This window comes from Lipotes vexillifer, unplaced genomic scaffold (genome assembly GCF_000442215.2).
Source record: "Lipotes vexillifer unplaced genomic scaffold, Lipotes_vexillifer_v1.1 scaffold1346, whole genome shotgun sequence".
NCBI classification, from domain to species: domain Eukaryota; kingdom Metazoa; phylum Chordata; class Mammalia; order Artiodactyla; family Lipotidae; genus Lipotes; species Lipotes vexillifer.
Window position 1 is genome coordinate 549,156 of NW_006791409.1, and position 25,764 is coordinate 574,919.

The window sequence follows — 25,764 nt, forward strand, 5'->3', positions numbered from 1 at the left end:
TTTCCCTGCATCTGGCCCACAGTACAACGCAACAGATTGGGAGAGGCTTCAGAAAGCTGGTAAAGAACACGAGGAAATGCTTTCATTGCCTGCTACATGTATAGTGAACTTAGAAATACTGACTAAACGAGGGGAAATAGCCAGGTAAGTGCCTTCTCTTTCAGCCCCCAGCAGCCCTACTCATGCCTCCACTACCATGGCCTTTTCTGGTCCTGGTATTTAATAGACTACTACTACTTTTTAGAGCAGTTTTAGGTTCCCAGCAAAATTGAGAGACAGGTACAGAAATTTCCCATATACCTACTGCTCCCACACATGCATAGCCTCCCCTATTGTCAACATCTCCCACCAGAGTGGTACATTTTTTTACAATTGATGGGCCTACATTGACACATCATCACCCAAAGTCCGTAGCTCACATTAAGGTTCACTCTGGGTATTGTACGTTCTATGGATTTGGACATATGTAATGACACGTATCCACCATTAAAGTATGATACAGAGTAGTTTCACTGCCCTAAAAATCCTCTTGTGCTCCACCTATTCATCCTTCCCTTCCCTGGCAACCACTGATTTTTTTACTGTCTCCACAGTTTTCCCTTTACCCAAATGTCAAATAGTTGAAATCATACAGTATGTAGCCTTTTCAGATTGATTTCTTTCACTTAGTAATATGCATTTAAGATTCCTCTCTATCCTTCCATGACATGACAACTTATTTTCTTTTTAGCAATGAATAATATTCCCTTGTCTGGATGGACTAAAGCTTATTTATCCATTCACCTACTGAAGGACATCTTGGTTGCTTCCAAGTCTTGGCAATTATGAATAAAGTTGCTATAAACATCCATGATTTTGTGTGAACGTAAGTTTTCAGTTCCTTTGGGTAAATACCAAGGAGTGCAATGGCTGTGTCATATGGTAAGAGTATGTTTTGTTTTGTAAAAAACTGCTAAACTGCCTTCCAAGTGGCTGTACCATTTTGCTTTCCAACCAGAAATAAATGAGAGTTCATGTTGCTCCACATTCTTGCCAGCACTGGTGTTGTCAGTGTTCTGAATTTTGGCCATTCGAATAGATCTGTAGTGGTATTTCATTGTTTCCATTTGCATTTTCCTGATATATGATGTGGAGTATCTTTTCATATGTTTACTTGCCACTTATTTGTCCTCTTGGTGTGGTGTCTGTTAAGGTTTGTTGCCCTTTTCAACTGTCATATTAAGTGACTTTTTTTTGACAGATGTTTGGTGACTATAGTGGGCTAAATGGTGGCCCCTAACAAGATTATGTTCACATATGAATCCCCAGAACAGGTGAATGTTACCTTATTTGGTAAACGGGTTTTGCAGATATAATGAAATTAAGGATTTTGAGATCTTGAATGATCAAGGTGGGCCCTAAATCCAGTGATAAGTGTCTTTATAAGAGACATACAGATAAGACAGACAAAGAAGAGAAAGTGATGTGAATACAGAGGCAGAGATTGAAGTGATGGGGCCACAAGCCCAGGACTGCCGGGACCCCCACCAGAAGCTAGAAGAGACAAGGAACAGATTTTCCTCCAGAGTCCCCAGAAGGAGTGTGACTCTGCTGGATTTCAGACTTCTAGTCCCCAAAACTGTAAGAGAATAAATTTCTGTTGTTTTAAGCTACGAATTTCATAGTAATTTATTGTGGCAGCCCTCAGAAACTAATACAGTGACTAAGGGCATTTATTCTCTGTCTGTACATTCAAAGAGTAGACTCAAGAATCTGACAGAGCAAAAAGGTGAGGAAAAGCTGTCTGCCACGCAGTGTTTTTCTGGTTTCACAAATGCCCCATGGGATGGGTGTAGGGAGGTAGCCTTTTAGTCACTAACGTCATTTCAAACTGAGGGCATCATTGTCTAGAATCATCAAGGCTGTAGCTATAAAAAGAGGCATGTCATTCATTCCCTGCCATTCCTGGAACTGCCTTGTACAGAACATTCCCCTGGGTTTTTCCAGCTAAATTTTAATTCACACAAGTCCTGGAGTTCCCCCCTCTTCCATCAGGAGGCTGCTATCTCTCAGCCTGAGAAGTTTAATAGGCAGAGACAGGCGAAAGGATATTGAAGAAAGCAGGGGCTCTCTACCATGTAACTCTATACCATGGAAATATCAAGGGGTTTCACAAATTTATTCTCATAATGAAAGGAGAACCCAAGCAAACAGTAAAGCATACTCTTTTCCACTCTCTCTTTTCCCTCCTCTATTTTGCCCTCTCTAGACTGTGATCTCCTTAAGTGCATCAGGTCTTAGTTTTATCTCTACTTACAGCACCAAGTAAAGTATCTGGGTCATGGTTTTTGAATAGAAAGTCTATGTACTTCCTCTATGCTGCATTTTCACAACAGTGTCTCAACAGTTTTCAAGCCTGGTTGTACATTAGCATTACTAGTGAGCTTAAAACAAGAAGACAGACAAAGAAAAAGCTATGCCCTGTTCCCAATTAAACCATTCTCTCTGGGGGTAAGGACAGGACATATGTATTTTCAAAAATCTCCCACTGATGATTGTCAAATGCAGCCACAGGGTTGACAGCAAATGCCTTAATATTTCCTTGTTGCTTTTGCTTTCATGTTCTTGGAGATTTCTTCCGAAACAGATTTCAAAAATCAGGTTAAACCCTCAATGAAATTAGGAATGAGTCTAAGACTTCCCTAATCTGAATTGTTTTTCATTGCTAGATATTATACTTCCTACATGCTGTGCTTGCTTTTTTGCCAGACCCTGATATTCTGCTAACTGTAGTTCTCATGTTTTATATGCTGGTTTTGTATCTCCAAATAGTGCTTTTCAGAGGAATTGGCAAGACTGGTTATTTCAACAGGCATCCTCAAGAGGGGTCTGAAAATCCCTAGCTAAGGGATGATTCTGGATTGACGAAATTAGGGGGAGAAGACTAAAGAATCCAGAGCAAGTAAAGGCTTCACCCCTCAAATTTCAGCATTAGATTATTCATTGATTGCAATATTTTTTTAACTAAAAATTTATCTGTTCTGTTTTTTAAGATGTCCCAAAAACGTGGGGTGAGGAGAGAGAAAATTTTGAGCCAAGTATTGGGAGAATATTGAATAGCAAGATTTGGTGATAGATACAGAGCCTCAAACAGAATGGGTAACAATTCCTGACATCACAAAATAAGGACAACAACCTGGGTCGTTATTGCATAATTATCACCAGGTTTATTTATATTTAGCATAATAGGTACAGACACCAAAAAAGAACATTTAAATTTGGAGAGAAAGGCATGCTCTTTAGGAAGCTAACCCTCTTTTTTAAGCTGAAATTGTTCTCAAACTTCCTTAAATAAGATGATAAATCCATTTCATATTATAATATGTAACTCTGTTAAGTATGTTCCTTCCCGTGAAAATAAAGAACAAGAAACTCTCTTTAAAACCCTTACATAGGGCTTCCCTGGTGGCGCAGTGGTTGAGAGTCCGCCTGCCGATGCAGCGGACACGGGTTCGTGCCCCGGTCCGGGAAGATCCCACATGCCGCGGAGCGGCTAGACCCGTGAGCCATAGCCGTTGAGCCTGCGCATCCGGAGCCTGTGCTCCGTAACGGGAGAGGCCACAACAGTGAGAGGCCCCCGTACAGCAAAACAAAAGCAAAACCCTTACATATTTTAGCCAAACATTAGATTAAAAATACATTATGGCTTTTAACACTTGTGCTAGTCTCACTTTGAAGTGGGCATATTAAAACTCTAAGCCATCGCAGTGGTTGAGAGTCCGCCTGCTGATGCAGGGGACACGGGTTCGTGCCCCGGTCCGGGAAGATCCCACATGCCGCGGAGCGGCTGGGCCCGTGGGCCATGGCCGCTGAGCCTGCGCGTCCGGAGCCTGTGCTCCGCAACGGGAGAGGTCACAACAGTGAGAGGCCCGCGTACAGCAAAACAAAAACAAAAACAAAAACAAAAACAAAAACAAACAAACAAACAAAAAACTCTAAGCCACGGCATATGCATGGTTGCTGGGCACATGGCAAAATTGCTATAGCAACACAATCACTAGTTGTGCTCCTGAAATGCCCTGTTTGGGTAGCAAGTAATCTAGTGAAGAATGGTTCTTGGACTCCTGTTTCTTATTGTAGTCTCTGTATGAGCCTAGGGGTGGGTAGCATTTGATCTTCTCTTCTCAAAATTTAGAAAGGCACACACACAAACACACTCACACAAATATACATATGTATGCACTTACATATCAACTTATATGCATATTCTTGATTACACTGTATTAATCAATGCTTTCATCTTAACGGTAGGAAGAGAAAGGAGTAATGCATTACAAGTAACCTTGCCCTAAGTGTTATCTGGCAAGGGAGAATTCCTTTGTGTTCATTACATTAAAAACTCTCGCTGTATATAATTTTAGAAAATTTCTGTTTTCCTCTAATGAAACACAGCTAGCTAAAACTGCATTGAAAGATGTGATGTGTTCTTGCCTTTACTTTAATCATGTTCTTACTCTACAATCATGTTTAATACAATCATGTATTAAAAAATACATGGTGTTACATTTTTCTATACAGTATGTAATTCAAATTTTAAAAATCTTCCCCATGGGATAAAACTGAATTAAAATTATATCGTTCTGTAAATATGGTGTAGTCAGGGTGTTGTGCATGTAGTATGTACAGAGTCTATAATATTGATGTTTGCAAATATTGGAATTATAAAACACACAACAACAACAATAAAAACTTCATGACAATGACATATTAGAAACAAAAGGAATCCAAATGTGTAGCCCCCAATTTTTCAAGTACTCACTTCTGATTATAAGTTAGGGAAAGAATGGAAACAAAAGCCACCTTTATATACAGTGAGAGCCCAAATCACTCAGCTAGCCAAGACTATTTTCATGCTAGAATGGAATGAAAGCAACTAAAATCCAAGTTCTAGAACTCCAATCCAACCAACTTTTGTAATTGCAGCTGGGATATGTTGGCCATGCGAACCCAGGTGTTTAAAGAAAACGTCAATGTGAAATTAGGATAAATCAATTGTGAGCACTAAAAAATGAAGAATATGAAAAAGTATATATTTGGGGATAATTAATATTCTGTTATCACTAAATGGTAGCTACTTTCTTGCCAAGTTACCTGATCGACTCAGTGGAAAAGCCTTAATGTACTACATGGATCCTTGCCAGTTTTCTATTTTTATTTCGGGGCTAGCCTCATACCAAAAAGAAAAATCGTTAGTTTCTAGTATTGAAAGAAGGACCTTTGAGAAGGAAATCAAATAAATAATTGATTTATATTCCGGAATCATTTATCTTCATTGGCAGACAAACATTACAAATATAAGGCTCTATTCTTGCAAGGCACTACTCCCACTGAATTACATAACAAAATATGGAATAAAGTTCAAATAGGGCTTCCAAGTTTTATGCATCATTTACTAAAATTTAAACAAAGCCCACCTAACTTCCTTTTGAAAATATTAATTCTATTAATGAGAACTAAGTTTATAGTAATTATTTTGCATGGAGAATAACAACTGGTCTGAAAATTGTGTGTATTTAATGTGTAAAGTAACTACTCTTATAGAAGATTATGCTTTGTGCATTTCTCAAATTACCTATTCACAAAGTATTCCAAATAAAAACATCATTAGTATGTATCACTACATTTCAGTTACCCAAATTTAGTAGGATGAATGGCTACAATCTCACAAACAAACTTTTATTCATCACCTCTTGTGCTTAATGCCATATGTTATAAACTACAAAAGACAAAGCTTTACAAAGCACAGGCCCCACCACACCATTCCAATCTAGTTGAAGAGACAGAGATTTTATATATATCATAAATAACATATGATATTGAATTACAAGAAACTGCCATTTTTGTACCTCAAAAATGACTGAATATTGATAACTTCTTATGTATAATACACATATACATTTCACATTTATGAGTATAATGAAAATGGAAGCACACAAAAGTGAAATGCAGACATGTTTATGCTATGACTTGGGGTTTTATAGAAGGATTCACCTATGATATTGCTTTTGAGATACTTCTTTAAGAATGAGTAGGATTTTTTGGGCTTCCCTGGTGGCACAAGTTGAGAGTCCGCCTTCCGATGCAGGGGACACGGGTTCGTGTCCCGGTCCGGGAAGATCCCACATGCCACGGAGCGGCTAGACCCGTGAGCCATGGCCGCTGGGCCTGTGCGTCCGGAGCCTGTGCTCCACAACAGGAGAGGCCACAACAGGGAGGGAGAGGCCCGCGTACGGCAAAAAAAAAAAAAAAGAATGAGTAGGATTTTAACAGAGGTAGGATGGAGGAAAGTATGGTATAAAGAAACATTATTTCATACAACACACATTTATTGAGCACCTACTAAGAACCCAACACCAAGTTAAGCATGGAGCTAGATAGCAAAAAAAGACAGACATAATCCCTGAATTCATGGAGCTTACTCTTCAGCTCATAATGTTTAGACTGAAGAGGAGAGAAAACTTGGGAAAGGAGAAGTGATAACTGTCCCTTTCAAATAACTAAAATTAGGAATAGGCCAGGAGATGACCAGACCTATTTCCTAAAGTTCCATATGACAAAAGTAGCACCATTAAGTCATGATAACAGAAAACTGATTATGCTCACTTTAATATAATTTAATGAGAAGCATGCCAATAATTCATTGAGTTTAAATGACTGTTACAGTCTCACAGCTTAAACCTTCTAGGATCCTAAGACACAAAAGTGTAGAGTGTTTGCATTCATTTAATAAAATTTAAACAAATCTTACATAATTTCCCTTTGAAAATGTATGAGCAGCATTTTCTAAATCATGTCTTGGTGTGACATTAAGTTCTCATGATATTTTAACAGCGGTTCTGAGAAAAAGAGTTCAGCTACCAAACAATATGAGGTTAAAAAATATTTTTCCACTTCTGGGACTTTCCTGGGACTTCTACATGCAAATATACTTTATACTTTCTCCAAAAGGGGAATATAATTATTGCAGTGTTTCCGAAATTATTTGACCGCAAAGATTTTTGTTTGTTTCTTTTTTGTTTTTTTCCCAAATAGCACTTATAAGACACTGGTGGTTCACTGAACACAGTTTAAGAGGAAAAACCAAACTGGCCTAGCATACAGAGCATGTGGTGGGGGAGAAACTATTAAAATAAGGCTAGAAAGTTTGATTAAGAACAGACTGTACTGAAGCTTTTGAATATATGACCAAGGAGGATATGCTTTATTCCATGGACAAAGGAAAGACATATATTTTAAGAAATGGAATGATATAAACACTCGGGCCTGTTCTTTAGGCCTATAACTACCTGGAGAATTAATTGCTGAGGAGAAAGGCTGACACCAAGAAAGTGTAGGAGGCTATTTAAATAATCTAAGAGGTATATAATTAAGGCCTATACTAGGGGAGTAGCATCAAGAATTAAAAACAGAAGGATGTTTTATGGGAGAATTCTGAGAAGGAATTAGCAGTATTTGCTGATCACTTTGGCTACTGAAAGAAGGGATAAAGCTGAGATTTCTGTTTTTGCTGATGGAATGGAATAAAGAGGTATCTAAAATAGGAAGACAAGAGGACAAAGAATTTCACCTGTGCCACTCTTGTAACAAACAGGGATCTGAGTGAGCACAATATATTTTTTAAAAGCTCTGTCTTGAGTAAAGGCAATTTACTTTAATTTGTATCCAAGTATAGTTTCTCTTCATCAATTTCTTTTTTTCTGTTAAGGCTCACCTTTTGCTCACCAATTGAAATTCTTTCCAATTTTGCTATTTGTCCAAATGTTAAATACCTTCACAAATAAAAATAATCAAATCCTAATAAGCACTATCTTAATTATTAAAGAACCACAAAGGGTCACATATGAAAAACTTGACACAAGGCAAGAAGGGAGATGAATAGCATGAAAGATAAATGTTTAGCTGACATTTGGAACCAGATTTTCTTTCCTGAGAAAAGGGATAATTGTATTACATAGCTCTTTTTTTAGCTCAGTTTAGTTCTGTGTTCAAAGTTATGGCAGAATTTAGGGAGACACTGACTACAGGGCCAAGAGCAGAGGCTTTGGAATCAGAGAACCCTGGGTTCTGAGCCTCAGTTTTCTCTTTTGCAAAAGGAGAATCCCAAAATTATCTCATAAGATTGCTGTGATGACTAAATGTCATAATATATGACATTCAGTATAATGCTTGGAACTCTCTGTGTTGTTGTTGTGTTGGTCCTATTGATAATATTCTGCTATTGTGAGCAAAAAAGACAAAAAGGGAAAACCTAGGGTTTAGTAAAATTTCAAGCCAACTGAGGTTTTCTAAACTCCCTTGCTTCTTCACAGAGGGGAAATATTTACTTTTCAATGGTGAATCTTAGGTACCATGGAAACAAGGGTTGAAAAGGCTTCAAGTAAATAGAAAGCAAGCAACCAAGCCTGAGCTTTTCGTAAAAATGTAACCATAAAATTTTGAGTAGATCAAAATTTCTTTGGAATCCTGAAAGGAACATGGGTACTGATTACTATATTATCAAATCAAGAGCTTCTCAACATTGAAAATTTCTAAACCATCTGATATATGCTGCTTTCCACTCTTCTGTTTCTTAATATTACATGTTTTCAAGAAATGCAAACATGATTTAAATGATGGAAAAGCAAACAGTAACAGTAATGAATGATCTTTAATCAGTATATTTTATGATCAATGGAATAGCTTCGCTCAGTGAATATAAATAATCATTTACTTATTAAATACTTATTAATAATCATTTACATATTAAAAGGAAGAATTTTGTGAATTGGAGAGAAACTTTTGTTCTTTTTTGTTTTATTATTTTGTAGTTTTTTAATTAAAACGTACTTCTAATGGAGATTTTACTGAATGCAGTTGATTTTTCTTAGTTGCAAGGCAATGTACCTGATTGCCACATGCTTCCAGATATCATTATTCTAAGGTAGAGGGACCTATAAAAACAAACTTTTTGCAATGACTTCTCTCTGTCCTATCATCTGAGAACCAATTTGATTTTTAAAATGCCAAGAAAATTTCTGTAATTTGTAATATATTTAAAGACAATGTATCCCAACATTTCTTGATATTAAGAATCACTAAGGCCCATAACAAAACAATACTCAGACTGTATTAAATAAAGAGTTGAGCACCAAAGTTGCAGGTGAATCTAACTTCAGAGGAAAAAACCCCCAAACCGAGCAGTTCAATTCCATTCACAGTGTTCTGATCTCACAGGAAAGTAAAGAGCTCTAATATGAGGCCTACAAATCCCCCCACTTCCAGTAGTTGTACAGATTGGAGATTTATAATAACAGGCAAAGAGACGCAATAAAGTAGTTTGGGCTTTTAAAATTCAGGTTTCATTATCTATCAAGAAAATAAAACGTTCACAGGATTGAACAAAAATCCAACAATAATAGAAGTATCTTACTGCCCCAGATTCTGACCTTTCAACTGCTTGTATGTTTCTCAAAAAAATCCCAATGCATAGACAAATACATGTGCATTCTCTTTTTTCCATAATAAGGACATATTGCACACAATGTTCTGTACTTTGGTTTTCATTTCATATTTTACCTGAGAGATTTTTCTACAGCTTCACATATGGAGAAACCTCACTGTTTTACAAAGCAGCACAATATTCCATCCTAGAGTTGAACAGCCCTTGATATGCTAACTGCAACAAGGGTGCAATGGACCACCTTTCACACAAGTCTTTGTGCTCATTAGGAATTTTATTTTTAGATAGTTCCTAAACTTGGAGTTACTGAGTTAAAGAGTGTATACATTTAAATATTGATAGGTATTTTCAAATTGATCTTCAAAAAGATTACATCAATTTGCAACCTCATCAACAAAGTTGAAATACCTCTATCCCACTCCTTCATCAACACTGTATACTAAGAACTGTTCTGATCTTGACAACATTTTCTTAGATGCGTATTTACCATTTACATTTCTTTTCCTATACCTCCATTTCGAAACTCTGCTCAATTTTTTATACTGGGTTGCAGATCTTTTTCTTAAACATATTTTAAGTGCTAGTAATATATTAATTAAATTAGCCCTTTGATTAGTATATATCTGTCCCTTGGTTTCTGTGCTTTTCTTGCTTTATTTAAATTTAATAATGCTTTTTTAAAAAATAATGTTTTCTTATAAAGCTTCTGGATTTTGTCTTCATTAAAAAAGCTTTGATCACCATTGAAACCAAACAACCAACCAAAAAATTGCCAAAATTTTCTCCTAGTGACGATGGTGATGACTACCAATGACAAGAATGATGACAGTGATGATGATAATGATGATGATGTTAAGCCCTAACATCTAGAATTTATTTTATTCTAAAGAATGATCTAGAACTCAAGCTTTATTTATTTATTTATTACTTTTCCAACTGCCTACGTTGTGGGTTTAAAAATCATCTTCAACATATTGTAAAATGCCTTAGATTTCATTTCCTGGTTTCTATTTTGGTCCTTTAATCTGTGTATCTTATTCTTTGCTATGATCAAACTTCTTTAGCCTTATAATACACTTATAAAAAGCTGGTATTTCCTTATTATGCTACTATTTTATCATTCTTCCAGCTATTTTCACAAATTATTTTTCATACTATGTTGGTGACTTTATGGATTCATTTACAAATAGCAAACATTTAAAAATATTGTCTTTCTATCTAAGAACAAGATATGTCTTTCTATTTATTCAAGTCATTCTATTTTTTTTGGTCTCTGAGTAGATTTTTTTTTTTTTTGCAGTACGCGGGCCTCTCACTGTTGTGGCCTCTCCCGTTGTGGAGCACAGGCTCCGGACACGCAGGCTCAGTGGCCATGGCTCACGGGTCCAACCACTCTGTGGCATGTGGGATCTTCCTGGACTGGGGCATGAACCTGTGTCCCCTGCATCGGCAGGCGGACTCTCAACCACTGCGCCACCAGGGAAGCCCTAAATTTTTATATTCTTTTAAAATTCTACAAATTTCTTGATAGCTTTGTATCTACATTTTTTACATTGTTATTGTAAATTATATATTTTATTCCATTATAATTTGAATCAACTGTACTTAGAAAAGTTGATGGGTTATGTATATCTTTTATCAGCCACTTTTCTATATTCTCTTAATGTCTTTTCAATTTTTTCCTATGAAACTGCATAAGTTTTCCAGACCTAGAAAAATCATATTTGTCCAAATGATAGTTTTCAACATGCTTTATAATTTTTATGTTTTTCAATTATTTGTCTTGTCTAATTGCATTGGCTAGTGTGTTAAGAACAATACCAAATAATACTAGTATCTGTGGGTATCTCTGTCTTTTTCCTAAATCTAAAGGTAATCATTCTCCTGGATGCTCACTATCTTGTACAGTTTTGGATCAAAACAAAAGACAACAAAAATGTATGCTGTGTTCCACTCCAAATATGAATACTATGCAAGTATTAGGGCTGATAAATCTTTCCTTAGCTCTACTCTATTCCCTTCTGAACTTGAAACATGCCATATATTTTCATTTATAGTTGCTTTAAGAAGTATTTTTAATCATTGGTATATGCAATACTAATTAATTTTATGTGGAAATAGTAAAAAATATAATGCTTTATGGAGAGGAAATGTCTTTTAAAAAGAAAATAAAAATACACACACACACAAACACATACACACACACACACATTACCAAGATAGCATAAAGCTGCTAGAGGTGCTCCATATCAGAGCACTTTTGTCTTTATTTACAATCTTCCTATAAAAGCTTTTTCATTAATCTAGTAAAGACAAGCCTAAGTATGTTTAAGACTCTCATTTTAGTTTTGTGATTTCTTTCTTTTCCTCTTACTATTAAAATGTGTGTGTTTGAAATCTTTACAAATAAATGAGCTGAAACAAATAAAACTCAATTCACGAGATTTTGAAGACATCTGGTGGAGTTATTTACTGAGTAGTTAGACCAAGAGGTGTAATAGACCAATTCCCTGAAGGAAGAGACCATACAGTTGGATACCCAGTTATTTCTATAGTCATCAGCTTGCATGCAGTGAGCATATTGATTCACAAATTGACAGTTATGTAGAGCTGCCACCTGATTTTCTAAGACCATTTGTGTTACATAAGTATATGTCTCGCATGAATTTTTTTTTAAAGATGCCTCTTCTCAGGCCTCTCACAGTCTGTTATATTTATGTTCCATCACCTAATAGCTCTTTATTATTAGAGACACTGAAAGCAGATTTCCTTCAAATGCTGGTCACTGCTTGCCCCTCATTAAGCAACATTTGGATACAAATATGAATTAATTACAATTGAATTTTGAAAACATGTATCCATTTTGGTACGTAGAGATATTTATGAAAGAAAATGAAGATATTTAAATGCTTTCACTTTTATCATATTTGTCACTATTTAGCTTGGACATATTGATCAATAAAGGCTTAATTTTTAAAATACATGTCAATGTAAAATCACAGATCTAGAAGGGATGTGAAAGTTCAAATTGTTATTCTTCCTACTGGAGACCAAAAACTGTTGAATCACTATAGAAAGATATATATCTTTTAAGTTTAAAATAACTCTAGGGGTTTCCAGAACTATCTTAACTTACCCATTGTGGAATAAAGATTTCCTAACAAGAAAGTTTCCTTTATAGCCAGTGTAAATCCCACTGTTTATTAAGATCTACTTCATCCTCTTTGCCTTTAGTATTTTACTATTAAGAATGATGTTTACAGAGCAATAAAGCCAGGAGTTTTAACAATGCCAGAAGCAAAGATACTGTGATGAAGACCCACCCAGATGGAGTCTACACCCACAACTTCTCTTTGTGGATCCCACAATATCACTATTCTCAATCACTCTTGATTTAACTTTAGCCAAGAATTAGGTAATTAGGATTCATTTTTAGATGTAAATTAAAGGTACAGAATATTTTGAGTCTACAATGTTTACAAATTGTTTAAAAATATATAAGGGGAAACTATGCATGGAAATTAACATTTGACCATCATGTAAACATCTACAATTTATCCTTAATTGAAAATGTTCCTCAATCCCAGGATATTTAGACCTGACACCAGACTTGAGGCACAAGTGAAATTCAAGGTCATCTTTTACTGGGGTATTTTATTTACCATAATTCAGTCTATTCATTCTCATTATTTATCTTCTTAAGCATGAACCATGCCTTAATTCTATGCAGTCTAACAGGAATCAAATCAAGATTTACTCATCACATTTTACTTTGCAATGCATGGAAAGAGATCACCAAATCTTAACCAAACTGATTTAAAACTTTTTACCAAAGGATAATAATTCTATTTTCAATTTCAGTAATTGAAAGAATATGACAACATGCCAAAGTAGTAAGTGAATCCTAAACAGCAGTCCAAATACAATGGAAAACTCACCAGAGGTTTCGTCTACCCTTTCATCTACTATGTGGTCCTTCTGATGAACCCATTCACTATTGCACTTGAAGTAGATCTGGGTGGCGGGACTGGCTTTACAATACAGGTTCACAGGCTTATTCTTCACAATATAAGCTTCTTCAGGCTCAATAAGGAAATGTGGCAGAGGCTCAGGTGGATCAGATGGAAAGGTTTCTGGGAGTTCATGAAAAAAGTCGTCCTCTGGTAAAACAAGAAGAAAGTGAAAAATGTTCAAAACATTGTAGCCATTTTCTTTTCACTTGCTACTCTTTCAAAAATAATGAAACTGTGGGTAATCATTAGTCAAATCTATTTCACCTGACTTCATTAATCAAGGTCTACAAAAGACTTGCATGTCCTCCAAGAGCACCTTGCCTAAACAATAAGATGTTTGCTTGAGTCATTTTCCAGGAACTTGAAGTTAGCTGTGCCTACTCTGAGCTGAGCTGGTTAAAACAGGATAGGACCACTGACCCTTCAACTGGGCACACGTGAGTGTTCACTGGGTGATCTTTTGACATCAGAGGGCTGAAAACTCCACCCTCAGATCTTGCAAAGGGCCTTCCTTTTTTTTTTTTTTTGCGGTACACGGGCCTCTCACTGTTGTGGCCTCTCCCGTTGAGGAGCACAGGCTCCGGACGCGCAGGCTCAGCAGCCATGGCTCACGGGCCTAGCCACTCCGCGGCATGTGGGATCTTCCCAGACCGGGGCATGAACCTGTGTCCCCTGCATTGGCAGGCGGACTCTCAACCACTGCACCACCAGGGAAGCCCGGGCCTTCATTTTTGAGTGAACAGAAGCCTGTAGATGAGTTACACCTGTGTGGAACAACAATTACTGCACGTTTTTCTAATCACCTTTCCCCATGCTCCCCATGCCTTAGACCACCCTGCTTCTTTATTTTTCCTCATAAATACCCCCAAGCCCTTGCCTTTGTGGAGGTGGTTCTGAGACTTGTTCCTCATTTCCTTACTTGGCTGCCTTGTGAATAAACCCTCTCTTTCCTGCAAACCTAGGCATCTCTGCATTTTGACTTGCTGCATATTGGGCAAACAAACCTGGTTGGATAACAATAATGATTCATATATCATCTAGTTAAGTAATTTGAGGGCCTGCTATGAACCAGGCAGTATGTTAGGTCTATTGACTGGTTGTTCAATTAAGGATTTAGATGATTATTCTCATTTTTACACATGGCAAAACTCAACATCCGGGAGGATAACTGATCACAGTTCTGTTATTTACTACCTGAAAATACAGGTGGTAAATAGCTGAACTGGGATCAGAACCCAGTTTTGTCTCCCTCGAAAACTGTGATCTTCCCAACATAGCACTGCACTTTCCACTACACCATGTTAGCCTTGAGAGCTAACAAAAGCAAGAGGAACTTCATTAGAAAAATTTATTTGAAAAGTATAAGGCTCGAGCTTCAAGGTGGCAGAAGAATAAGACATGAAGATCACCGTCCCCCCCACAAATACATCAGAAATACATCTACATGTGGAACAATTCCTACAGAACACCTACTGAACACTGGCAGAAGTCCTCAGACTTCCCCAAAGGCAAGAAAGTCCCCACGTACCTGGGTAGGGCAAAAGAAAAAAGAATAAACAGAGACAAAAGAATACGGAAGGGACCTGCACCAGTGGGAGGGAGCCGTGAAGGAGGAAAGGTTTCCACACACTAGGAGGCCCTTCGCGGGCGGAGACTGCGGGTGGCGGAGGGGGGAGCTTGGGAGCCATGGAGGAGGGCCCAGCCACAGGGTGCGGAGGGCAAAGCGGGGAGATTCCCGCAGAGGATCGGTGCCGACCGGCACTCACCAGCCCGAGAGGCTTGTCTGCTCACCCGCCGGGGCGGGCGGGGCTGGGAGCTGAGGCTCGGGCTTCGGTCGGAGCGCAGGGAGAGGCCTGGGGTTGGCGGCGTGAACACAGCCTGAAGGGGTTAGTGCACCACGGCTAGCCAGTAGGGAGTCTGGGAAAAGTCTGGAGCTGCCGAAGAGGCAAGAGACTTTTTCTTCCCTCTTTGTTTCCTGGTGTGTGACGAGAGGGGATTCAGAGCACCTCCTAAAGGAGCTCCAGAGACGGGCGTGAGACGGTAAGGCTGCAGCTGCTGCCACCAGGGACCTGTGTGTGAGCACAGGTCACTATCCACACCTACCCTCCCGGGAGCCTGTGCAGCCCGCCACCGCCAGGGTCCCATGATCCAGGGACAACTTCCCCAGGAGAACGCACGGTGCGCCACACGGTGGTTCAACGTTATGCTGGCCTCTGCCGCCGCAGGCTCGCCCCGCATCCGTACCCCTCCCTCCTCGTGGCAGGAGTGAGCCAGAGCCCCCGAAGCAGCTGCTACTTTAACCCCATCCTGTCTGAGCGAAGAACAGACGCCCTCAGGCGACCTACACGCAGAGGCGGGGCCAAATCCAAAACTGAGCCCCTGGGGGCTGTGAGAACAAAGAAGAGAAAGGGAAATCTCTCCCAGCAGCCTCAGAAGCAGCGGATTAAAGCTCCACAATCAACTTGATGTAGCCTGCATCTGTGGAATACCTGAATAGACAACGAATCATCCCAAAATTGAGGCAGTGGACTTTGGGGGCAACAATATATATATTTTTTTCCTTTCTGTCTTTTTGTGAGTGTGTATGTGTATGCTTCTTTGTGTATTTGGTCTGTATAACTCTGTCCTTTTTTTTTTGGTTTGTTTTTGTTTTTCTTTTAGTATAGTTTTTAGCACTTGTTACCATGGTAGATTTGTTTTTTGGTTTCATTGCTCTCTTCTTTCTTTCTTTTCTTAAATTACTTTTTAATTTTTTTTACTTTTAATAACTTTATTTTATTCTTCCTTCCTTCCTCCCTCCCTCCCTCCCTCCATCCCTCTCTCTCTCTCTCTCTCTCTCTCTCTTTCTTTCTTTCTTTTTTTCTCCCTTTTCTTTTGAGCCGTGTGGCTGACAGGGTCTTGGTGCTCTGGCTGGATGTCACACCTGTGCCTCTGAGGTGGCAGAGCCAAGTTCAGGACATTGGTCCACCAGAGACCTCCTGGCTCCATGTAATATCAAACTGGCGAAAGCTCTCCAAGAGATCTCCATCTCAATTCTAAGACCCAGCTCCACTCAATGACCAGAAGGCTGCAGTGCTGGACACCCCATGCCAAACAACTAGCAAGACAGGAACACAACACCACCCATTAGCAGAGAGGCTGCCTAAAAGCATAATTAGGTCACAGACACCCCAAAACACACCACCGGACGTGGTCCTGTCCACCAGAAGGACAAGATCCAGCCTAATCCACCAGAACACAGGCACTAGTACCCTGCACAATGAAGCATACAAAACCCATTGAACCAACCATAGCCACTGAGGGCAGACACCAAAAACAATGGGAACTACAAATCTACAGCCTGTGAAAAGGAGACCCCAAACACAGTAAGTTAAGCAAAATGAGAAGACAGAGAAACACACAGGAGATGAATAAGCAAGGTAAAAACCCAACAGACTAAACAAATGAAGAGGAAATAGGCAGTCTACCTGAAAAAGAATTCAGAGTAGTGATAGTAAAGATGATCCAAAATTCTGGAAATAGAATGGAGAAAATACAAGAAACGTTTAACAAGGACCTAGAAGAATTAATGAGCAAACAATGATGAACAACAAAATAAATGAAATTAAAAATTCTCTAGAAGGAAACAATAGCAGAATAACTGATGCAGAAGAACTGATAAGTGACCTGTTAGATAAAATAGTGGAAATGACTACTGCAGAGCAGAATAAAGAAAATAAAGAATTGAGGACAGTTTCAGAGACATCTGGGACAACATTAAATGCACCAACAGTTGAATTATAGGGGTCCCAGAAAAAGAAGACAAAAAGAAAGGGACTGAGAAAATATTTGAAGAGATCATAGTTGAAAAATTCCCTAATATGGGAAAGGAAATAGTCACTCAACTCCAGGAAGCACAGAGAGTCCCATACAGGATAAATCCAAAGTGAAACATGCCAAGACACTTATTAATCAAACTATCCAAAATTAAATACACAGAAAAAATATTAAAAGCAGCAAGAGAAAAATGACATACAAGGGAATCCCCATAAGGTTAACAGCTGATCTTTCAGCAGAAACTATTCAAGCCAGAAGGGAGTGGCAGGACATATTTAAAGTGATGAGAGGGAAAAACCTAAAACCAAGATTACTCTATGCAGCAAGGATCTCACTCAGATTCGATGGAGAAATAAAAACCTTTAGAGACAAGCAAAAGCTAGGAGAATTAAGCACCACCAAACCAGCTTTACAAACAAATGCTAAAGTAACTTCTCTAGGCAGGAAACACAAGAGAAGGAAAAGATCTGCAATAAAAAACCCAAAACAATTAAGAAAATGGTCATAGGAATATACATATCGATAATTACCTTAAATGTAAATGGATTAAATGCTCCAACCAAAAGACATAAACTGGTTGAATGGACAGAAAAACAAGACCCGTATATATGCTGTTACAAGAGACCCACTTCAGACCTAGGGACACATACAGACAGAAAATGAGGGGATGGAAAAAGATATTCCATGTAAATGGAAATTAAAAGAACACTGGAGTAGCAATTCTCATATCAGACAAAACAGACTTTAAAATAAAGACTATTACAAGAGACAAAGAAGGGCACTACATAATGATCAAGGGATCAAGTCAAGAAGAAGATATAACAATTTTAAATATTTAGGCACCCAACATAGGAGCACCTCAATACATAAGGCAAATGCTAACAGCCATAAAAGGGGGAATTGATAGTAACACAATCATAGTAGGGGACTTTAACACCCCACTTTCACCACTGGACAGATCATCCAAAATGAAAAGAAATAAGGAAATACAAGCTTTAAATGACACATTAAACAAGATGGACTCAATTGATATTTATAGAACATTCCATCCAAAAATAACAGAATACACTTTCTTCTCAAGTGTGCATGGAATATTCTCCAGGATAGACCATATCTTGGGTCACAAATCAAGCCTTGGTAAATTTAAGAAAACTGAAATCATATCAAGCATCTTTTCCGACTGCAATGCTATGAGACTAGATATCAATTACAGGAAAAAACCTGTAGAAAATACAAACACATGGAGGTTAAACAATACACTACTTAATAACCAAGAGAACACTGAAGAAATCAAAGAGGAAATCAAAAAATACCTAGAAATAAATGACAATGAAACCAAGATGATCCAAAACCTATGGGATGCAACAAAAGCAGTTCTAAGGGGGAAGTTTATAGCGATACAATCCTACCTCACGAAACAAGAAACACCTCTAATAAAAAACCTAACCTTATACCTAAAGCAATTAGAGAAAGAAGAACAAAAAAACCCCAAAGTTAGCAGAAAGAAGGAAATCATGAAGATCAGATAAGAAATAAATGAAAAAGAACTGAAGGAGACAGCAGCAGAGATCAATAAAACTAAAAGCTGGTTCTTTGAGAAGATAAACAAAATTGATAAACCATTAGCAAGACTCATCAAGAAAAAAAGGGAGAAGTGGTGGCGCAGTGGTTGAGAGTCTGCTTGCCGATGCAGGGGATGCGGGTTCGTGCCCCAGTCTGGGAAGATCCCACATGCCGCAGAGCGGCTGTGCCCATGAGCCATGGCCGCTGAGCCTGCACGTCTGGAGCATGTGCTTCACAATGGGAGAGGCCACAGCAGTGAGAGGCCCGCGTACGGCAAAAAGACAAAACAAGAAAAGGGAGAAGACTCAAATCAATACAATTAGAAATGAAAAAGTAGAAGTAACAACTGACACTGCAGAAATACAAAGGATCATGAGAGATTACTACACGCAACTATAGGCCAATAAAATGGACAACCTGGGAGAAATGGACAAATTCTTAGAAAAGCACAACCTTCCAAGACTGAACCAGGAAGAAACAGAAAATATAAACAGACCAATCACAAGCACTGAAATTGAGACTGATGGCTTCACAGGCGAATTCTATCAAACATTTAGAGAAGAGCTAACACCTATACTTCTCAAACTCTTCCAAAATATAGCAGAGGGAGGAACACTTCCAAACTCATTCTATGAGGCCACCATCACCCTGTTACCAAAACCAGACATCACAAAGAAAGAAAACAACAGGCCAATATCACTGATGAACATATATGCAAATATCCTCAACTAATTACTAGCATTCAGAATCCGACAGCACATTAAAAGGATCATACACCATGATCAAGTGGGGTTTATCCCAGGAATGCAAGGATTCTTCAATATACGCACATCAATCAATGTGATACACCATATTAACCAATTGAAGGAGAAAAACCATATGATTATCTCAATAGATGCAGAAAAAGCTTTCGACAAAATTCAATGCCCATTTATGATAAAAATCCCTCCAGAAAGTAGGTATAGAGGGAACTTACCTCAACATAATAAAGGCCATATATGACAAACACACAGCCAACATCACTCTCAATGGTGAAAAACTGAAACCATTTCCACTAAGATCAGGAACAAGACAAGGTTGCTCAATCTCACCACTATTATTCACCATAGTTTTGGAAGTTTTAGCCACAGCAGTCAGAGAAGAAAAAGAAATAAAAGGAACACAAACTGGAAAAGAAGAAGTAAAGTTGTCACTGTTTGCAGATGACATGATACTATACACAGAGAATCCTAACGATGTTACCAGAAAACTACTAGAGCTAATCCATGAATTTGGTAAAGTAGCAGGATACAAAATTAATGCACAGAAATCTCTAGCATCCCTATACACTAATGATGAAAAATCTGAAAGAGAAATTAAGGAAACACTCCCATTTACCACTGCAACAAAAAGAATAAAATACCTAGGAATAAATCTACCTAAGGAGACAAAAGACCTGCATGCAGAAGACTGTAAGACACTGATGAAAGAAATTAAAGATGATACAAACAGATGTAGACATATACCATGTTCTTGGATTGGAAGAATCAACATTGTGAAAATGACTCTACTACCCAAAGCAGTCTACAGATTCAATGAAATCCTTATCAAACTACCAATGGCATTTTTTACATAACTAGAACAAAACTTTTCACAATTTGTATGGAAACACAAAAGACCCTGAATAGCCAAAGCAATCTTGAGAAAGAAAAACGGAGCTGGAGGAATCAGGCTCCCAGACTTCAGACTATACTACAAAGCTATAGTAATATACTGGCACAGAAACAGACATATTGATCAATGGAACAGGATAGAAAGCCCAGAGATAAACCCATGCACATATGGTCAATTTATTTTTGATAAAGGAGGCAAGAATATAAAATGGAGAAAAGACAGCCTCTTCAATAAGTGGTGGTGGGAAAACTGGACAGCTACAAGTAAAAGAATGAAATTAGAACACTCCCTAACAACATACACAAAAATAAGCTCAAAATGGATTAAAGACTGAAATGTAAGGTCTGACACTATAAAACTCTTAGAGGAAAACATAGGCAGAACACTCTATGACATAAATGACAGCAAGAATCCTTTTCGACCCACTTCCTAGGGAAATGGAAATAAAAAGAAAAATAAACAAATGGGACCTAATGAAACTTAAAAGCTTTTGCACAGCAAAGGAAATCATAAACAAGTTGAAAACACAACCCTCAGAATGGGAGAAAATATTTCTAAATGAAGCAACTGACAAAGGATTAATCTCCAAAATTTATAAACAGCTCATGCAGCTCAATATCAAAAAAGCAAACAACCCAATCCAAAAATGGGCAGAAGACCTAAATAGACATTTCTCCAAAGAAGATATACAGATTGCCAACAAACACGTGAAAGAATGCTCAACATCACTAATCATTAGAGAAATGCTAATCAAAACTACAATAAGGTATCACCTCACACCAGTCAGAATGGCCATCATCAAAACAGCTACAAACAATAAATGCTGGAGAGGGTGTGGAGAATGTAAATTGATATAGCCACTATGGAGAACAGTATGGAACTTCCTTAAAAAGTAAAAATAGGCCTACCATACGACCCAACATTCCCACTAGGCATATACCCTGAGAAAACCATAATTCAAAAAGAGTCATGTACCACAATGTTCATTGCAGCTCTATTTACAATAGCCAGGACATGGAAGCAACCTAAGTGTCTATTGACAGATGAATGGATAAGAAGATGTGGCACATATATACAATGGAATATTACTCAGCCATAAAAAAACAAAATTGAGCTATTTCTAGTGAGGTGGATAGATCTAGAGTCTGGGATACAGAGTGAAGTAAGTCAGAAAGAGAAAAACAAATACCATATGCTATCACATATATATGGAATCTAAAGAAAACAAAAAATAAAAATAATGGTTATGAAGAACCTAGGGGTAGGACAGGAATAAAGATACAGACGTAGAGAATGGACTTGAGGACATGGGGGGTGGGGGAAGGGTAAGCTGGGATGAAGTAAGCGAGTGGCATGGACATACATACACTACCAAATGGAAGACAGATAGCTAGTGGGAAGCAGTTGCATAGCACAGGGAGATCAGCTTGGTGCTTTGTGACCAGCTAGAGGGGTGGGATAAGGAGGGTGGGAGGGAGACACAGGAGGGAGGAGACATGGGGATATATGTATACATATAGCTGATTCACTTTGTTATAAAGCAGAAACTAACACACCATTTTAAAGCAATTACTCTCCAATAAAGATGTTCAAAAAAAAAAAAAAGAAAAGTATAAGGCTCTTAGGTAAACCTTGAATCCTATGCAAGGAGCTGAGAAGAAATACAGAAATATGAATTTTAAATCTTTAAGCTCAGATTGAAATCTGTCATTATTTTCAAAAGATGCCACTTCACGACATATTCATTCATTCAACCAAACATATTTATTAAGCTCGGAATTATTCTCAACACTGGAAATATAGATGACAGCATCAAGTCAACCAGTATTAGTTACACAGTAGAGTCTAGAGTTTAGAAATGCTGTTTAGTCTTATTTTGAAACTATAGCTCAAATTCCATATGTGTTATATGACTAGTCGCACCTATTCTCATTAGAATATTAATAATATTAGAGTAATAACGTGAAGAACAAAAGTCTCATTTTTTATAGCACTGAAATTTATTAAACATATTTCTCCCTGCCTGCTGTCCCAACACCACAGAATAAACAAAATCCCCAAACCATCAGAGATATTTGCCCAATTTGAGGTATGTTTTCCTCTAATTTGGGTTCTGCATGATTCCAAATAAAAAACAGAAAATAATAAAAGTGCCTTTAAAAACCCTATTATTATATTTCACAAATGTCAAAGGAGTCTAATACACTCTACTTAAGTTAGGCCTGATATTTTTCTTCCTATGAGGGATAGTGGAGAACAAAACTACTATTAATTCCCTAAGTTGATTAAGCACCCTGGGCTAATATATAAGGTCAAAACTCTGAGACCAAAATTAAAAGTTTTTACAAGTTTTTTAAAAGCACATAGATTCAGCAGCAAATGCAGTTTATGGTGCTGGTAGTTGAAAACTGGTTGCTAAGATGTTATCTTGGAACTCATTGCATCGCTCATTCAGTTGTTGCCATGCTTGGAGAGATGGCCATTTGTAAAGGGGACATTTGCTCACGAAGAATCCTGGCCTGGGACCTTTTTCATCTAGGTCACGTGACAGCTGTCAAACAGTAATGACATCTGGTCTCTACCAATCTGTTTTGCAGTCAAAACTGGCTTCACTTGCATCACTGACAGAACTAACTTTCAAAACTGCTCCACAATTATAAATTACTGACCCTACAGTGTAAATGATGTTTCCTGTCTCTAACTTGCTTTCTTACTTTACTTCCTTAATTTACTTTCTTCTGGCAAGGCATCATTTCTAGTTTTTCAATTGTTGAACATCAAGGACCCAAATTGTCAGCTTACTAAAGGATAACCTCATTTCCATCAATTTCAGCTTCTTTAGTCAATATGCAAAGACACTCAAGACTGCTTAAATAAACATAGTTCAGAAAGGCAAAGGAATGGGGAACCGAGGTATTGACAGATCCATCAGCGTGAAGCTGATGTCTTGAAGGCCTTATTCCATTTTTTCTTGTTTTTCTCTTCCAAAGCACTTACTGTTATATGTAATGACGGACAGGGCTGATAATCAATAAAGTGCCACAAAATATCAGACTCAAATCCTGTAAAATGTTACTGTTGTTTTTAATTTTTATTACTCATGAAGGCAGAGGGTCAACTTGATTTTTTTTTTACTATTGGTGTATATTTATACATACAACAACATGTATGTATTTCATAACAATATGTTTATTCAGGTATGTAAAATATAAAAAGCCTTGCTTTCAGTCATTGTTTTAGAAGGTGAGACTTGTTCCTTTAGAAGGAAGGATGATTGTAAGACACCTTGTTCCTTTAGCAGGAAAGATGATTGTATACCACCTTACCTTATTCAGTAATGTAGCAAAAGTACTTATATATTCACATCCTATAGAAAGATAGAGAAGCACTAAAAATTGATTACCCTACCAGGCCAATGCATATATCTCTTCATCCTTCACTTCATCCCTGACTTCAGGGAAGTTCAAATGTGGATAAAATGATATGAACTGCTTTCAAAAAAAATTCTTCTGATTATTTTATTGTAAACTATTGGAAAGACTAATGGACGTTGAGAAAAAGTCACACGTGTGTTTTCAAGTCAAACAGGTTCTGCTAAGTGCTGGGGAAAAAAAAAAACAGTAATGATCTGATATATTTAGAAAATGTGTAGACAAACTAATTTTGCATTTCCTTAATTTGGAATTTTAAAACAAGAGGATCACTCCAAGGAAAGAGAAGTAATTCTATGTCTTGGTTTGAGGCTTCATAAAGTATTGATTTTTCAAGGTATTTGTTAAATGACACTTAATATGTAACTTATTAAGAAATTATTTCTATCATTTGGAATGTTTTCATCATGTCATAAATCCAGTGTTTCGTTAATATATCATCCTAGTCTCTGTATGAACCCCATCTCTTAAATTTGATCTACAGAGATGCCTTAACCAGCCACAGGATATTAGTTTATTAATATTTCTTGTAATACATATACAGTATATTTAAGTCTATGCCCTAGATTAATTCACATCAGGCAATATGGTACATCACTTCTAGTACTCAAGTCAGATGTAAGAATGACTTTTATAAAGATAATTTTCAAGACCCTGAGTCAGTAAAATATACATAGTGAAACTGACATGACAAAATGCAAATGAGCTGATTACCAGTGGGCTCACAGGCTGTTGTGAAATTCTTCCCTTCTTCATTTGCAACAGATGGCCTGGGTACTATGCTCAACCATGGAAACTGGCCCAGATAACAACTCCCCCACCATCAGGTTAAGCATGCTAAGAGAATACTTTCTTTGCTCTGGACAAAAAATGGTAACTGTCAGCATTAATTTCCAGATATAGTGGTATTTCATCAATTTCCTTTTTTTGAAATTTCATCTTCTTTTTTCTTCTGGAGTAATTTTTAAAAATCAAACAAGCAAGTCAATTCTCTTCAACCAAAATCTACAAAGGAAAATGGCTGAGTATTTAAGTCTTCAGTATGGTTACATCTACATGTATTTAACAAGGAAAAAGTGATCATCTCCAAGTATGTGTATTTTATAAGGAAAAACTTATTATCTGCAAATGATCACCTACAAATGAACATTTAGCTGTTTTGCACTATAAATTTGCCTCTCACATATGGAGAAATCTACTTTTCAGTTTTGGAAACCAGAGTAATGCAACTCTTCCTGATTTTCAAAAGCCAGAAATACATAACAAATGCTTAACTCTAGTATGAAAGTTCTTTGAAGACAGGGAATGCTGAGTTTTCATTTTTATTTTCCATAAGTCTAGTATAGTGTCAGGCACTTATAGGAGATCAATAAAATGCTTACACTAATGGTAACTTTGATCATGCTTAACAGATCCACAAGATATTTTAGAGTTTATAGTGCTTCAAACTCATTCACAAATATAGGGTGTCATAACAATAGTAATATCTACAAACTGGACTGGCTATGAAATTTGTGTGGCCCAGGGCAGAATGACAATTTGGGGATCCTTGTATAAAAATGTATTAAGAATTCTGAGATGGTGAAGATGGTGGTGTGGGAAGTCACTGAGTTAGCATCTCCCCACAACTAGGGGGCCTGCCAGCCATTGGTGGGATACCCTGATGCCCTAGGAGATGGGAGGAACCCCCAAGTGAACTGGTAGGACGTGGGGGGACTAAGCGGGGAAGAGAATTGGAGGGCAGACAGGATTGGTGCTCCTGAGAGCGGGGAGATGAGGAGAGGCAGGCGGGAGGGACGTTCCGGGAAGA

At 37.7% G+C, this 25,764-nt stretch overlaps 1 protein-coding gene across 1 annotated transcript in view; it reads right to left on the minus strand.

Moving 5' to 3' along the window:
- The window catches only part of UNC5C (unc-5 netrin receptor C), a 398,459-nt gene that overhangs the window by 144,979 nt on the left and 227,716 nt on the right, over window positions 1–25,764 (minus strand). The window contains exon 2 of the mRNA XM_007464392.1: window positions 13,417–13,638. Coding sequence (XP_007464454.1) covers window positions 13,417–13,638 — 222 coding nt within the window. The remainder of the gene's footprint in view (window positions 1–13,416; window positions 13,639–25,764) is intronic.